The 15138-nt window shown below is 42.3% G+C and overlaps 1 protein-coding gene across 1 annotated transcript in view; it reads right to left on the reverse strand.

Annotated features, from left to right (window-relative positions):
- CHD6 (chromodomain helicase DNA binding protein 6) overlaps window positions 1-15138 on the reverse strand; it is a 209977-nt gene that overhangs the window by 97270 nt on the left and 97569 nt on the right. Inside the window, exons 4-5 of the mRNA XM_065892557.1 lie at window positions 14209-14356; window positions 12260-12409 (exon numbers count right to left, since the gene is read on the reverse strand). Of these exons, the coding sequence (XP_065748629.1) occupies window positions 12260-12409; window positions 14209-14356 (298 nt within the window). The remainder of the gene's footprint in view (window positions 1-12259; window positions 12410-14208; window positions 14357-15138) is intronic.

Raw genomic sequence — 15138 nt, forward strand, 5'->3', positions numbered from 1 at the left:
CACATCAACGTTTCCTAATCGCCATGAAATCTCTTTCTACAGAGTATTTGACTTAAACAAAAAAAATCTGCACTTAAAAAAGGATGCACTGGATCTACAAATATTTCTTTAAAATTTTATTTTGTTTTAACTTTATATAAAGGGTGTCATGGTGGATGCAATCTTCTTTAACGTAATATGATATTGCCAATATTCATCCATGTTGTTCATGTTGCTTTAGCCATTCAATTTTAATGCTGTATAATATTCTATTGTATTAATAAACCAGAGTCTATTTGTCTTCTTCCTTTGATGGACATTAAAAAAAGGATGCATTGGGTCACAACTCTCCTGTTAAATGTTCTTCCTCGGACTTTATTTGAGCAGTTTTATTTCCATCGTTTCATATGCACTACATAACCTTACCAGATCCAGTATTTATCACAATATGAGATTTAGAACAGTATATGAAAAGACCATTCATCACAACAACCCTAACTCTCAAAATAACTATTTGGGTTCCTTATCAGAACTTTCCAAAAGGATGGTTAATGCTGCATCTCACTGCCCATTCAGGGCTCAACTGTCCCAAAGTCATACCATTACAGAAAACATATTTTCTAAGAACTTAAATGAAGCTTCTCCCAGAAAGGTGATGGTAAAAAAAGATGAGTAGGGCGGATGGCAGAAAAGAAGTATGGGAATCAGCAGGCACTGACAGATGCTCCCAAAGGCTACAAATATTTATTACGTCCCCGTGGACACATGGCATTGTGAAGTTAATCCAAAATGACAAGTCTTTTCCCACTGCTCAACCAGAAGACAAGTGAACTGGGCCTACCATACAATAGAAGGATGGTGCGGGATACAGACTAAGCTTTTGTTTTCCTGTCAGTATGTTTCTTCTGCTTGATTCTTCTGCACAAGTAAGAAAAGGAGGGGGAGGCAGTTTACTGTGGATTGCCCGTCTTCTCCCACCACAATATAAGCCTTGTGAGGGCAGGGATCTTTATTTCTTTTACTCACAAATGTAGCTAGATACCTTGAAAAAGCCAGGCAACAGTGGGTGATCAGTGAATACTGGTTGAATGCTAAACAACAAGGAAGAGGAAAAGAGACACAGATGGAAATACACAAGGAAAGATAAAGCATTATTCTTAATCTACATCATGTGATTAAAAAGTCTCCCCCTTCTCCATATACCTGGACTTATCTTCTACTGTACAGACGGGTAACAGCAAAGGGCCCAAGCTAGATGTACTTTCCTGAGCAGTAAAATCACTACCCCAACCTTGCAGCCAAACAGAGCTCTGACTATGACAGGTAGACGGCGAACAAAGGAACAGGGGCTGGGTGACAAGAAACTAGATTAATGAACCAACTTCCTTCCTAACTTCCTACTTCATTTCCTTCCTAAATTTCTCCCACATGATTTATTGAGTGCCTTGTGTTTATGCACTGGTCTTATAGAAATAAATGAGCTACAGTCCTCATCATCAAGGAACTGCCAGACATGCTAACACAATGCTTTAAGTGAGGTATGGCATACATACAGCATGCAGAGATCTCAAGTGTACAGTTGTTGAAGTTTAAGTCCCACTAAGATCAAGTTATATAACATTTCCAACATCCTGGAAGACCCTCTTGCCCCTACTGGAAGTAACCACTATTCAGACTTCTACCACCATTGATTAGTTCTGCCTATTATTGTTTCATGTAAATGGAATCATATTGTGTGTGGTCCATTCTCCTGTATTACTGTGTAGTATTTTATTGTATAAATACACCACCTTTTATTTATCCAATCTATTGCTGAGGAATATTTGGGTTGCTTTCAATGTTCACATAAATGCACTCATTTACCTTGGATATAACACAGGAGTGGAATTGCTAGGTTATGAGGTTGGTTATATGTTTAGCTTTTTTTAAAAAAATTAATTAATTTATTTTTGGCTGAGCTGGGTCTTCCTTGCTGCGCGTGGGCTTTCTCTAGTTGCGGTGAGCGGGGACTACTCTTTGTTGTGGCGCGTGGGCTTCTCATTGAGGTGGCTTCTCTTGCTGCGGAGCACAGGCTCTAGGCATGTGGGCTCAGTAGTTGTGGCTCGCGGGCTCTAGAGCGCAGACTCAGTAGTTGTGGTGCATGGACTTAGTTGCTCCAAGGCATCTGGGATCTTCCCGGATCAGGGCTCAAACCCGTGTCCCCTGCATTGGCAGGTGGATTCTTAACCACTGTGCCACCAGGGAAGCCCGTGTTTAGTTTTAATGGATATTGTCAGAACTCTTCCCAAAGTGGCTGTAACAATTTTTACATCCAACAGCAGTGTATGGGAGTTGCAACTGACTTGATACTGTCAGTCTTGAAAATTTTAGCCATTCCCAGTGGATGTGCATTATCATCTCTTTGATTCACATTTCCCTGATAACTAAGGATGCTGAGCATCTTTTCATATGCTTACTGGCCATATGGAGATCCTCACTGTGAAGCTCCTGTTCAAGTCATTTGCCTATTTAAAAAATTGTCCATTTTCTGATTGGCAAGAGTTCTTTATATTTGTGAGAGTTTAATATATATCTTTATTTCTCAATAAGAGTCCTCTGTCACAACCCATACAAACATTTTCTACCTATCTATGGTTTGCATTTTCAACCTGTAAATGTATCTTCTGATGAACAGAAGTTCTATATATTCCACCTTATCAATCTTTTCTCTTATGTATTTTTGTGTTCTGTTTAAGGAAGCTTTGCTGCTACCAATGTCATTCACTAAGCCATATATGTGGCTGTAAATCTTCTTGTAGCCACATTAAAAAACAGATGAACTTGACTTTAACGATATTTTATTTAAACTAATATACCCCCAATATTATCATTTCAATATGTAATCAATGTAAAATTATTAATGGAATAGTTTACATTATTTTTCTCACACTAACTCTTTAAAAATCTACTGTGCATTTCATACTTACAGCACATCTCAATTCAGACTAGGTATATTTCAAGTGCTTAATAGCCATGCACAGCTAAGTACAAGCCATGCTGGGCAGTACATACCACTCTATTTTGTTCCCTTGGTCTATTTGTTCTTATGGCAACACTACCCTGTCTTCATTGTGGCTTGATTACAAAGTCTGGATTATGGTAAGTATTCCAATTTCTTGGAAAAGTTCTTCCTTTTCAAGACTGCCTTGGCTAATCTAGGTCTTTTGTACTTTCATCATCAATTTCTATCAGAAAAACACCCTGCTTAGATTTTGACTGGGACTGAACTATATAGACATCTTCACAATATTGAATATATGTATGTCATATATTGCTCTATTTATTTAGGTCTTCTTTAATTTCTTTCAGCAATGTTTTTCATATAGAAGGCTTGTATCCTCTGAGAGTTATTACAGGGTATCTAATACCTTTATACTATTATAAATGGTATTTTACAGTTTTCCTTTCCTGATTTGATGTTGCTTGTTTATATAAATAGTTTTGTTTTGTTTTTTTTACTATATTGTAAATGGTGCCAATACATTTGCTCGACACAAGGTTACCACAAACCTTCAATTTGTTAAAAAAAAAATGCAATATCTGTGAAATGCAGTAAAGCAAACAGCAATAAAATGAGGCACGTCTGTATTTTTTTTTCTTTCATTAATTAATTAATTAACTTTTGGCTGCATTGGGTCTTCGTTGCTACACGTGGGCTTTCTCTCTAGTTGCAGCGAGCAGGGGCTACTCTTCGTTGCGGTGCACGGGCTTCTCATTGAGGTGGCTTCTCTTTGTTGTGGAGCTCAGGCTCTAGGTGAATGGGCTTCAGTAGTTGTGGCATGCAGGCTCAGTAGTTGTGGCGCACAGGCTTAGTTGCTCCAAGGCATGGGGGATCGTCCCAGACCAGGGCTCAAACCTGTGACCCCTGCATTGGCAGGCGGATTCTTAACCACTGTGCCACCAGGGAAGTCCTGTATTTTTTCTTTTTCCTTAGTTCAGTAGCCAGGACCTCCAGTGTATTTCTGAATATAAATGAGAATAATAGAATCTTTTTCTTACTCCCAAATTCAGAGGGAAAGTATTCAATACTGCACCATTTAATATAATATTAGCTGTCAGTTTTTATCTACTGACTTTTAAGATGTTCTTTCAGTATTTGGTTTTCTACAGTTTAAGATATGCTTAGTATGGTTTTCTTTTTTACATTTTTCCTGCTTGGGGGTTACCTGACATTGAATGTACTGGCGGATATATTCATCGGTTTATGGGAATTTCTCGCCATTCATTTTATCTTCAAACACTCCTCTGATTCACTCTCTCCTCCATGTCTAGGACTCTAATCAGATATGTATGTGTTAGTCCTTTTCACTGCACCCCAATTGTCTCTTTATCCGTTTATGCTTTGCTCTGTTCTTTCCATTCTTTTTTCTGTGTGTCAGTTTAGAAACTTTCTGTTGATCTGTCTTCAAAGTCACCAATCTTATCTTCTACTGTATCTAATCTGCTTTTAAACTCATCCACTGTGTTCTGAATTTTATAAATTGAAAATTTCAGTTTTACAGTGTTGATCTGATTCTCTTTATAGATTCAATTCTCTGTTGGAATTCTTTACTTTAGAACTTATTTTGTCCATCTTTTCCTCTAATTTCTTTAACATATTAATCATGGTTATTTAAAAGTTCTTTTCTGCCAACTCTGTTATCTGGATCACCTGGGGTCTGCTTCTATTAACATATTTATTTTCTTGGTTTTCAGTCAATTTCCCGGCCTTTTCGAATGCCTAATAATTTTTTACTGTATGATGAGTACTGTGAATAGTGTGAATAAAAGAATCTTAGCAGCTCCAAACAGTATCTTCTACTACAAGTGTTTCCTATTTTCTCTTATACAAACAGGGAGAAGGAGTGGGTCCCATTGGTCCAATCAGGGACTGTTGGGTCAGGACTGGGTTACTGTTAAGATTCAGTCCATCTCTTGTTTTACCTGCTCCTTGAGTATGAATGTCCAAGGTCATTGACTGTAAGTCCAGCAGGTCTTTTTACTCCTGAGCCCTGAAGTCTCCAATTCCAAGCAGGTTAAAAATCTCTCTTAAAGGAGAGTCAGTTTTTTTGCAGTAGACCCATCCTTTTTTAGTGAGATTTTATCTCCTAAAAGTAACGTGACACTGTGAGATTTCAATCTGCCTTCTGGCTGAGCCACTAACTTCTTGGGCTACCCCAGAATTCATCAAATGCCTCCAGGCGAAAGCTCCCTGTTTTGGGAATTCCTTTAGCTTCCAATCATTTCACCAGCCCTGCATAATCAATCACCAGCAGGGTCAGATGGTTTCTCTTCAACCCAAAATAGTCTCTGTTTGGGCCCAGCCTGATCCTCAGCCCCTGCCCAGAATTGCAGAGTGCCTCCAGAGGAGAAACAGTCAGCAACTGTCAGCTCATCTAGGAATAGCTCTTCTCTGTCTGGAATTTTAGTTCATCTGATTCTTCTTGCTTCCACAGCTATCTGATGTCTTTAAAAATATGTCCTTTGCAATTTATCTTTTTTCCCCCCTTGCAGCAAGTGTTGGCCTGCCATGCCCTACTACATACCCTTATCTGAGAATAGAATCCTCCAACACTAACTCTTATTTTTGGAGTTCCCTAGGGCCTAGTTTTTGGGCTTTCTTTTCTTTTTTATCTATACTCATTCTCTTGGTGATCTCATCTGGTCTCATGGTTTTAAATACTGGCTACGTTGTGTTGGCTGCCATATTTATTTATCCTCTCCTATGATTACAGACTCTTGTATCTAATTGTTACTTGTCATCTCCACTTGAATATCTCAGAGATATTTCACACCCAAGGTGTCCACAAACTAAACTCCTAGTCTCTTAGCCAACCCCCCACCGCCACCCCTTCTACCTACAGTTTTCCCCAGCTGAGTTAAGAGGAACTCTATCCCTCTGGATGTTCAAACCAAAAATCCTGCTGTAATCCTGACTCTGTTCTTTCCTCTCCACACACCCTGTCTCATCAGCCAAGAAATCCGGTTGAGTTTACCTTTGAAGTACACCAGGAATCCAGCCGTTTCTCACCCCCTCCTCTGCTTCTACCCTGTTCTAAACCACCTTCATCTCTTACCCAGATTATTCCCAACTGCCTCCTAAGTAGTCTCCCTGTGTCCACTCCTGTCCCACTGATCCATTCTCAACACGACGTTCAGAATGGCCCTTTTTATTAAGTCACTCTTTTGCTTAAACTGCTTAAAATGTTTTTCTTTTAATTTGGAGTAAAACCAAAAGGCTCCCAAAGGTCTACAGAAGCCCACAGGATGTGTACCCAGCCTCTCATCTCCTCTGTCACCTTTCAGGTCTCCTTGTCTGTCCCTCATACACACCAGGCATGTTTCCACCTCCGGGACTCTGCTATTCCCTCTGCCTGAAACAGTCTTCACCCTACACGACTCCCTCACCCCTTTACTTCCTTCACTTCTTGGATCAGATATTACCTTTGTGAGGCCAACACTGACCACCCTACTTAAAACTGCAGGCTTCATTGCTGAATTCTGTATCACGCCTATTCTGATTTTTTTTTTCCCATACCACTTACCACCATTGACATACTACACAATTTTATTATTTTCAGATTGATTATCAGCCTCTCCTTAGTTATTTCTACCCTTTGGAGGTTCTGGGCTTCGCCCTTTGGCTTTCCATCCCACGTAGGTTCAAAATCTGGCAAATATCTGGAGGAGGAGATCGGTTGTGTGTATGCTGCAGGCCTCCTCTCCATTTGCTGTAGGCTCCCTCCACGAGGGCAGGGATTTCTGTCTCTTTTGTTCCTTGATGTTATCTCCAGCACTTAGAACAGTCCTTGGCGCTCAACAGTGGTAGGTGCTCAATAAATATTTTTGAATAAATAATGTTAAGAGATTTTGCAATATAACATGGGAATAGTAGTATAAAGCAAGTGCTATGGGAACACAGAGCCAGAGTACCTGGACAAATGAGGAGAGGCTTTGGAAATGAGTTGGCTGTCTATTAGCATTAAACTTTGATAATTGCTGAGCACCTTTCCTACCTACTCCCAGTTCTGTATAACCCAGACTAGCAAGCAAGCATCCATACGTGTACACCCATGCTAAAAGAACAACTGTCTCTCCTCACCAGCAGGTTGCTTCAAATAGGCTCTTACTCTTACCTACCATGAGGAGCAGAAAAAGATGGTTTCCGATGATAGGACTTTGATTGCTCTCAGAGTTTTTAACTAGGACCAAATCCAAGGAAATGTTAACATGTGGATGAAGAAAGCACAGGACTTTACTCTGAGGATTAAAAGGATGGTGGGTTTAAAGCATTCTTCATTATAGAAAATTTTCAAGTAAAAATTAAGTATTTGAAATAAAATTTCAATTTATTTTTTTGGCACTAAAGAATAGGGGGAAACACACTAGTATTAAAAAAAAAATCAATGGTTATCATCAAAATACTGACAGCAGGTTTTTATCCTATCCTAATAAAAGGGAAAAAAGAGAGTAGCGTTTCCAAAATACACATCAAAGTAGGAAGAAAACTGGAAAATCAGGATTTTTTTTCCCCCTAAACAGAGATTGTGCATAAGCATGACCATGTGTGTATAAACACTCAGTGTATACAGATACACACAGATATAAACCAAATCTGCTTGCCAAACATACTTCCATGACAGCCATCTGTTCTCAACTGCTTGGAGTTTTCTCAAATTATCCTTCAAAGCAGACCATTTTAGCTCATTCACTTTCATGTCAGAACCTCATGAAATTAAAAATTTATTTTCTTAGGGAAAATTTCAAAATTTTTCAACCCACATACCCCCGACCCTCAACCAACCACCTGATTCACTTCTATTCAGCAAGCCGTAAGGAAAGGCTCTAGCAAGAAGCAGCAACTCCAAAACACAAGCATTTACCAAGTGCCATGGAAGGTCCAAAGTAGCATCCAACAGGGTGCCCAGTCTCAGGGGCTTACACTCAGTGAAAGCAAGATAAAACATATTTTTCTTAGAAATGTACCAGTGGTAAATTCTAATCAGTGTGACAGTAACTCTAAGTCCAGCAGCAAGAGTGCAGAAAGCAAGAATAGCTTGGATTTCACAGAACAGTAATGTTTTAGTTGGGCCCTAAAGAATGGTGGCTCATAAGAGGACTGCAAACAGGAAGGAAACTCGAAATGCACCGAAAGGATAAAAGCACCAGGATATGGGAAGCAGGATGCAGACTTCGAACACTAAGGAACCAGTCTTAGTAGAAAAAAGCATGACACAGAATGAGGAGTGGGGATAAATGAGGGTAGACAGGTAGTATGCAGCCACATTCCTTAAAAAATCAGGCCAGAGTTTTGATCTACAACAGGAGTTAAGAGGTAACCACCTTAGATTCTTGAGTGGGACACTGAAAAAAGCCAAAAACTTCTCTGGTATTATGGTTAAATGAGTCTAGTAATGGATTGGGAAGGGCAGGGACCTGGGGCAGGGAACGACAAAAGAGCAAACTGTGGTCATTTGAACACTGGCCTCAGCACAATGGGTGGCAGCAGAAGCCAAGAGGAAACAAAGGCAGGAGACAATCTGAGGAAAGACGCGGGGTGGGGAACAGTGGTGTGGCCAGCTGAGAAATGGGAAGAATGAAAACCATCCTCTCGGGCCGAGTGCATAGGAGCCTAAGCAGTGAATCACGCGGGCTGGTACAGAGCTAGAGCCATACAGAGCTAGAGCCATGCCAGCTAGAAGCCACTCTGCCAAGGGGCCTGCCCACAGTTGTCGGTGTCAGAGTTAGACGTGGATGAACACCAGTGGGGAAACTATGCCAGTATGAAGAACTGGAGAAAACAAGAGCCCGAGAAAAGAGAAAAACACTTCACTCTTGTCTTTCTAATCCAGGAGTTAAGAATCACACCTGTTTCTGTAATAAGTTTTAAGCATATTTACTCATTATTCACATATTAAATAAATACATGACAAGTACAACTGAATGCAAGTCTTTATGTTAGTTACTACCCAACATAAAGTACTACCTATGTTAGGTGAAAACTGTGATAAATTAAAAAGTGAGGCTTGTTTTGTAAAAGTTTACAATCTAATGGCGGGAACAATCAGGAGTGACATTCAGAACAGAATGGCAGAGGCACTGATGCATCAGAACAGTCACAGGCTGCCAACAAGTGGTGGGAGGATTCTGGGGGACATCAGGCTTAATATTATAAATACTCCACAAAACAGAAGAGGGAAAGTGTCATACTTTCATCTGAATAGTTCCTGGGGGTTAATGTAAATTTGACTTTATTGAAGCTCTTTCATGCCAGAGAGATACATAAAAAAAAAAAAAAGATTATAAGCCCTACCCTAACGTAGCTCATGGCTTAGATGAAGGAAACAAAAACTGGCAGGTGTTTAAAGGACAGTGATGAAGTTAAACACAGTTAGACAGAGGAAGGAAGGGCACTTATCCCCAGCTCAGGGGGGTACAGGGAGCTTCCTGAGGGAGGCAACAACTGCGGTCAGCTCGCCAGGCACGGGAAAAGACCAGACAAAGCAGAGGGTACCGTCTGCAAAGCAGCAGGAGGCAGCACAGGAGAACACCAGGAGTGGATGCTTCATTCACATTCAAGTCCTTCTGTCTCAAAGGCGAAATCATACAAACCACACAAACTGTAGGAGGCAAAAACTGAGACAGCCTTGGAAAAATCTATATACTAAATGTACCACAACTGTGAAAGTCTGTCTCTGTTCCAGGCACTGACATCAGTTTGACAAAGAATAAGAAGGCAAAGAGTCACAGTCAGGCTGGAAACATACTTCCAGCCCTAATCCCATATACCAGCCAGGGGACGGGCCTCTAGACTCCAAAGCAGGGCTGTGCTAATCTGCCAGTCCTGAGTTAGACTGAATCATGCGTAAAGATGTTTTTAGCAACTCACCACTAGGTAAGCACTGCTGAGGTTGCAATTTGGGGCTGGGACAGGGGCCAGCAGCCACAAAAGTGGGCTGAGCATGCTGATAAGACACTACAAAGAAAGCAAGGAGGTAGCAGTGGGGCCTTTTTGGTGCTGACTGCACACCCTTCTCTGCCCCAAGCTAAAGCCAGCAAGCAGGCAGACACCCTTTCAAAGGGCCTTGGGAGAAGGATGAAGGAAAAGCCTCATCTTCTCCCACTGATTTTCTGTGCCACTGGGCACTTTGAGGATTGCTTGGAATCCCAGATGAGATCCCTGATTTCGGGGCTTTGTGTTGGCCTGGGAATTCTCTGTTCAGACCCCACCCCCCGCCAGGAAGCCCACTATGTAAAACAGGTGCAAGTGGAGGGCTCCACAGAGCACTGACCGTGCAATCCGCTCGACCCCACGCAGGCTGTCCAGTCTGCCCTGTGGCGTGGAAGCCAGAGCCACATAGCTGCCTTGCTAAACATCAATGCCAAAACCTCGTATCAGGCCTCTTTCTTGTTTAAATTTAGTCACAATTTTTGAGGCGTAATTAATGCAAATTCAGATTCCAGCTTATGTTTCACCACTATAAACTTTCTCTTTGCTGTACCCTTAAGAGGACAGAAAGAGCCTTGTTAGGATATATATAAATTTCCTGAACTATTTCTGTCTGATCAGCTAATGCTGCGCTTCAGGCACCAGGGGAGAAGACAGAACAACAACTGAAATATGGTTAATGACTTGGGCTAAATGGCTACTAGGAGAAAATAAAATCCTTTAGAGTGTTTTAACTACCAAACCAACCATAAAATCTCCAAGGAAGGGAAACCCACTGTAAAACAATGTAATCCTATCACTTCACAGCGGTCTTGCAAGGGCTATTCTTAACTATGTGCTTGAAAAGTAGTATTATGTGAAAATGCATTACTCTGGAGGCAAGGTGGTTTACACAGATAAAGCATCAAGAGCTCCAGTAGCCAGCCACACAGTGTCCAGGAGGAAGGACAGGTATCTGTGCTATTGCTGCACACGCAGAACATGAATCCTGCCAAGTCAGCAACAGCGACTCCATAACAAAAGACAGCCTGTGTCTCAGAACGTGCTGCCGGCAACGAGGCGCCTCCTACATGCACAGCCTGTTTCTTCTCTTGCTTCTGATTCCTCCTCCGTAAGCTCCTTGGCACAGACCTCCTCCTTCTCCACATTTACCCTCTGCCTTTCCAGCATCGGGGGTACCAGGTCCTAACGCTATCCTTTTCCTGCCTGATCCTGCTGCCAATGGAAATTCCTAAACTGCATATACGGGCATACTGCTTCTCTGCTCGAACCCATCGATGCCTCCTGCCCCTCATTCAATCCACAGTATGAAGGAAGGCCAAATACCTTAGCTGACAGCCAAAGCCTGCATAACATGACTCTTCCTACCACTCCAGGCTCGTCTCCCACCACTCCTCAAATCAGACCCCACCACCTGGCCGAGCTCATCAAGCTGCCATACCACATCCTCTGGGACCATCAGGCTGTGAGGCTGTGGTCCACATCAGAAACGCCTCCCCTGAAACCCTGACCTCCCTCTCCTGTCCACTCTTCCTTCTGTGTAGCCACTGTAACCAGCAGCACAGACTTCTAAGACTGCACTTATCACCATATCAGCACAGCCATATGCCTCTTCTCCCAGATAAAACTCCCTGGAGGCAGGGACCATGCCTTGATACTCATCCTCGTATCCTAGGACCTGGACCTGCAGTGGACTCTCAATACACATTTGTAATCCAACTCCCAACTGTAAATTACTAGTTCATGTGATTCCATTCATGGAACAGCTATTTACTCTGTATCAGACTTTTACATTCTCACGGAGAGATAAAGAAATAAAATGAAATCAGAAATCAGAACACAATTATAAGCCGTAATAAGAGCTATGAAAGAAACAAACAGGAGTGAAATAAACATTAGGATGAGGGGCAGGGATCTACTTTAAATGAAAGAGTCATGTAAAGCATATGGTAAAGAGCATTCCAGGCAAAAGGGACCCTACAGGCAAAGGCCAGTAGGTGGGAAAGAACTGCTAATTCATGGCATTAAAAGAGGCAAGTCTTTTAGCTGGAGAGTAATGAGAGAGATGGCGAAAAGCCATGTATCTGAAAAATGAATCTGGTGAATTAGGGGAGAGTGTGATGACAGAGGGGCCTGCTAGGCACAGTGAGGAGTCTAGACTTTATTCTAAGTGCAACAGAAAGCCACCTGAAGGATAGAACCAGCAGCTAAGGTGATCTAACTTACACTTAAAAAAAGAGCCACAGTACAGCTCCATCAAGTAGTCAAAATGACTGTCCAGCCGAGGCCAGCAGCCCAATCTTAAGGCCGTACCTCCGCCTGCCAAGCCAGTGTAGAAGCTGAGAGGGCAGATGTCCGGCCGGCTCCAAGGACAGCGATGGTTTCCCCATCATCATCCACCACTTTGAAGTCCAGGTCCTCGTTGTATTTTCTGCGCTTCACTTGCCGTCCTGAGCGTCGTTTCTACAGGACAAACACACCCGCCAGAGAGACTATCTGTGAGTCAGAGGGAAAAGCTTGCACAAGGACACGCTCACCTACACTCACAGTTGAAGGAGACCTCTCTAACTTCGCAAAAAGAATCTTCCCTAAACGTACCTCTTTTCAGGACTAAATTCACTCAAAATGGGACCCAGGTGAGGGAGGGGAGCTAAATCACCAGGATCCAGTGAGAAGAAGGTGTAGCCTCAGAATCCAAGGAAACGTGTTTTATGCATCATTGCTTCCCCCACCCCGCTTTCTGGAATCGGTTTCTATTCCAGTAAAACAGGGATGGGAAGTAACTTCATCATCTTTGAGGTCCCTTCCAGCATAGCTGGAAGCTCAGGGTTTATGACAGTGATTTAATAGTTTTTTTGGTTTTGATTTTTTTTTTTTTTTGGCCGAATTCACCATACTTACCATGTACTTCTAAACAACTAAATAATACCAATTTTATTAGGACTTATTTTGAGAATCTCCTAACACCCTTTGAAATGCAAGCAGACATCTTAAGTGCGACAAAATAAGATTCGTGACTCACCATGAAAGGACTCATCTATAATTAAGTAGCTTGTGACCTTTTAGAGAGAGAACATTCTACAACAAAGCAACCCAGTGGCTTTCCTCAAACAGAAAAACACATCATCTCTACATACCCATCACATCCAAGCAGTAGGAACCCTTCTGGGAACCATTCACCAGCTAGCTTACTCTTAGATACTTAAACCTTACAAGACAAAACGAAAAGCCAGACCTCACCGCCCCCTTATCATCTAAAAGATACCTCCTGGGGCTCTCTCTGTGTTCCCATCATTCTTCACTGTGTCACCTCTATGACATTTAATTCTACATGAGGGATTCCACATAAAAAGCTCTCCCCCCAATCCCACGTACAAATCACCATCCTAGAAACACTGAACCCCCTGCCAACTCCCATCAACCTAATGTACTTGCTGCTCTGCCCGTCAGGACACTTAAGAGCCACTAACCCAAGTTTACAGGCAGTGAAAGGGGGTCTCTGATCTGACACTCCAGACACTACTACTTATTTACCACTACGACCTTAGGAGCTGACACCTTACTACAACGAAGATCACCTAGGAATCTATGAGGGTCCAGATGATTCTTAAGGAGCAGTAAGTTGGTCTTACCCTAAATGGCCCCCATGCAGTAGCACAGCCCAGATAAACTGCTGTGGATGTCAGAGGAAACAGCACTCTCAAATATTAGAACTCACGTCCAAGAGAGGCAGCCTCAACTCAGACAGAAAACTCCTACCAATGTCCTGGGCACACTTTGGCATGTTTTCAGAAATCTCACTTAGGTGGGCAACTCCTTGTTTCCATGTTTCCTTACCATCTTGGCAAAATGAATCCATCCCTGGCTTTTCCAGCATCTGGGATTATGAAAGTGTCCTTGTGTAGACTGTCCCAGCACGCTGAGCCCTGAATGTATTACCTACACAGCAAAACAGGCCCTCTGAGGCTTACCTAGTTTGGATCACAACTCCACTTTCCACATTCACTCTTACTGCGGCCTAATATCATGCTACTTTGCAAGAAGGAAGCAAACACCACTAAAACACTGGGAGATTATTAGTATAAGGACCAGAATGCTAAAGAAAAACCTGTGGTCACCCACTAAAACACTGAAAGCCCAGCCCAGGTCTGTGTGCGAGAGATGCAGGCTGGAGACAGGGAGAGAGGACCAACAGGATCAGTGTCAGCAAGACGCTGCCCGGCAGCCAGAACGCCCACCAGGGCTTCCGGGCATAGCTATACCTGGCTGTCTGCAGACTCAGTGGACTCCTCGGGACTCCGCAGGGATGGGTTCGGCAGGCCCTGATCCAGCTCTAAACTCTCCACTGTGGTTTCACTTTTCCTTTTTCCTTTCTTCTTTTTCTCCACTGGGGTTGGTCCTTGCTCCTTGCTACAAGGAGAAATTCAGAATTAAAACTGTTGGGCAGTTTTTAAAACTAAGATTTCTCGTGTGATTACAGTTACGATAGCACATCCTGGAATTCCTGGGCCAGGATAGACTTTAATGGAAAATCTACAAGAGTTTCTTCCCAGAAATTTGCAGAAATATGGGAAGAAATATCTACACAGGTTGATGCAAAATTCACTTTTTTTATACCCCCTATCATGACTACTATAGATATGATTAATGTGATAAGAAATAAAATAATATGAATATCTCAAAAAAAACCTCACTTTCAGTTTCACATAAATGTCTTCTCTAGGAAGTTTAATTGCTTCAGACATTGAGAATCATCCACTTCCAATCTCCCTTTAAGTTACATGTGAAGAGACATCTCCCTAATCTGTCATCACCCTCTATTGAGAACGGTCTATGCATACGAACTTGGAGTACTAGGAGCTCAAAACTGAAGACAACACTGCCCACCCCCTGAGGAGGTTGTAATGACAGAATTCCTACAGACCACCTAGGGCTATAGCCCAATGCAGCAGATGGATGCTTCTTGAGAGGTGGAAATGGGCAAAGTTCATCCACCCTGAAAGGCCCTACTAAGATGACAACATCTCTAATAAGCCTTTTCGGGCCCTGCTGGCTGATAAAATCTCTTTTCTACACTCCCTAGCACCTCAACTGTGCTTTGCATAAGGTATTCAAACTTTAATCTTTCACCAAAGTTAGTCATTACACGTGACACCAGGCTCAGAACCATAGAGGACCTGGGATCCCCTGCA

The sequence above is a fragment of the Phocoena phocoena genome, chromosome 15 (assembly GCF_963924675.1).
Source record: "Phocoena phocoena chromosome 15, mPhoPho1.1, whole genome shotgun sequence".
NCBI classification, from domain to species: domain Eukaryota; kingdom Metazoa; phylum Chordata; class Mammalia; order Artiodactyla; family Phocoenidae; genus Phocoena; species Phocoena phocoena.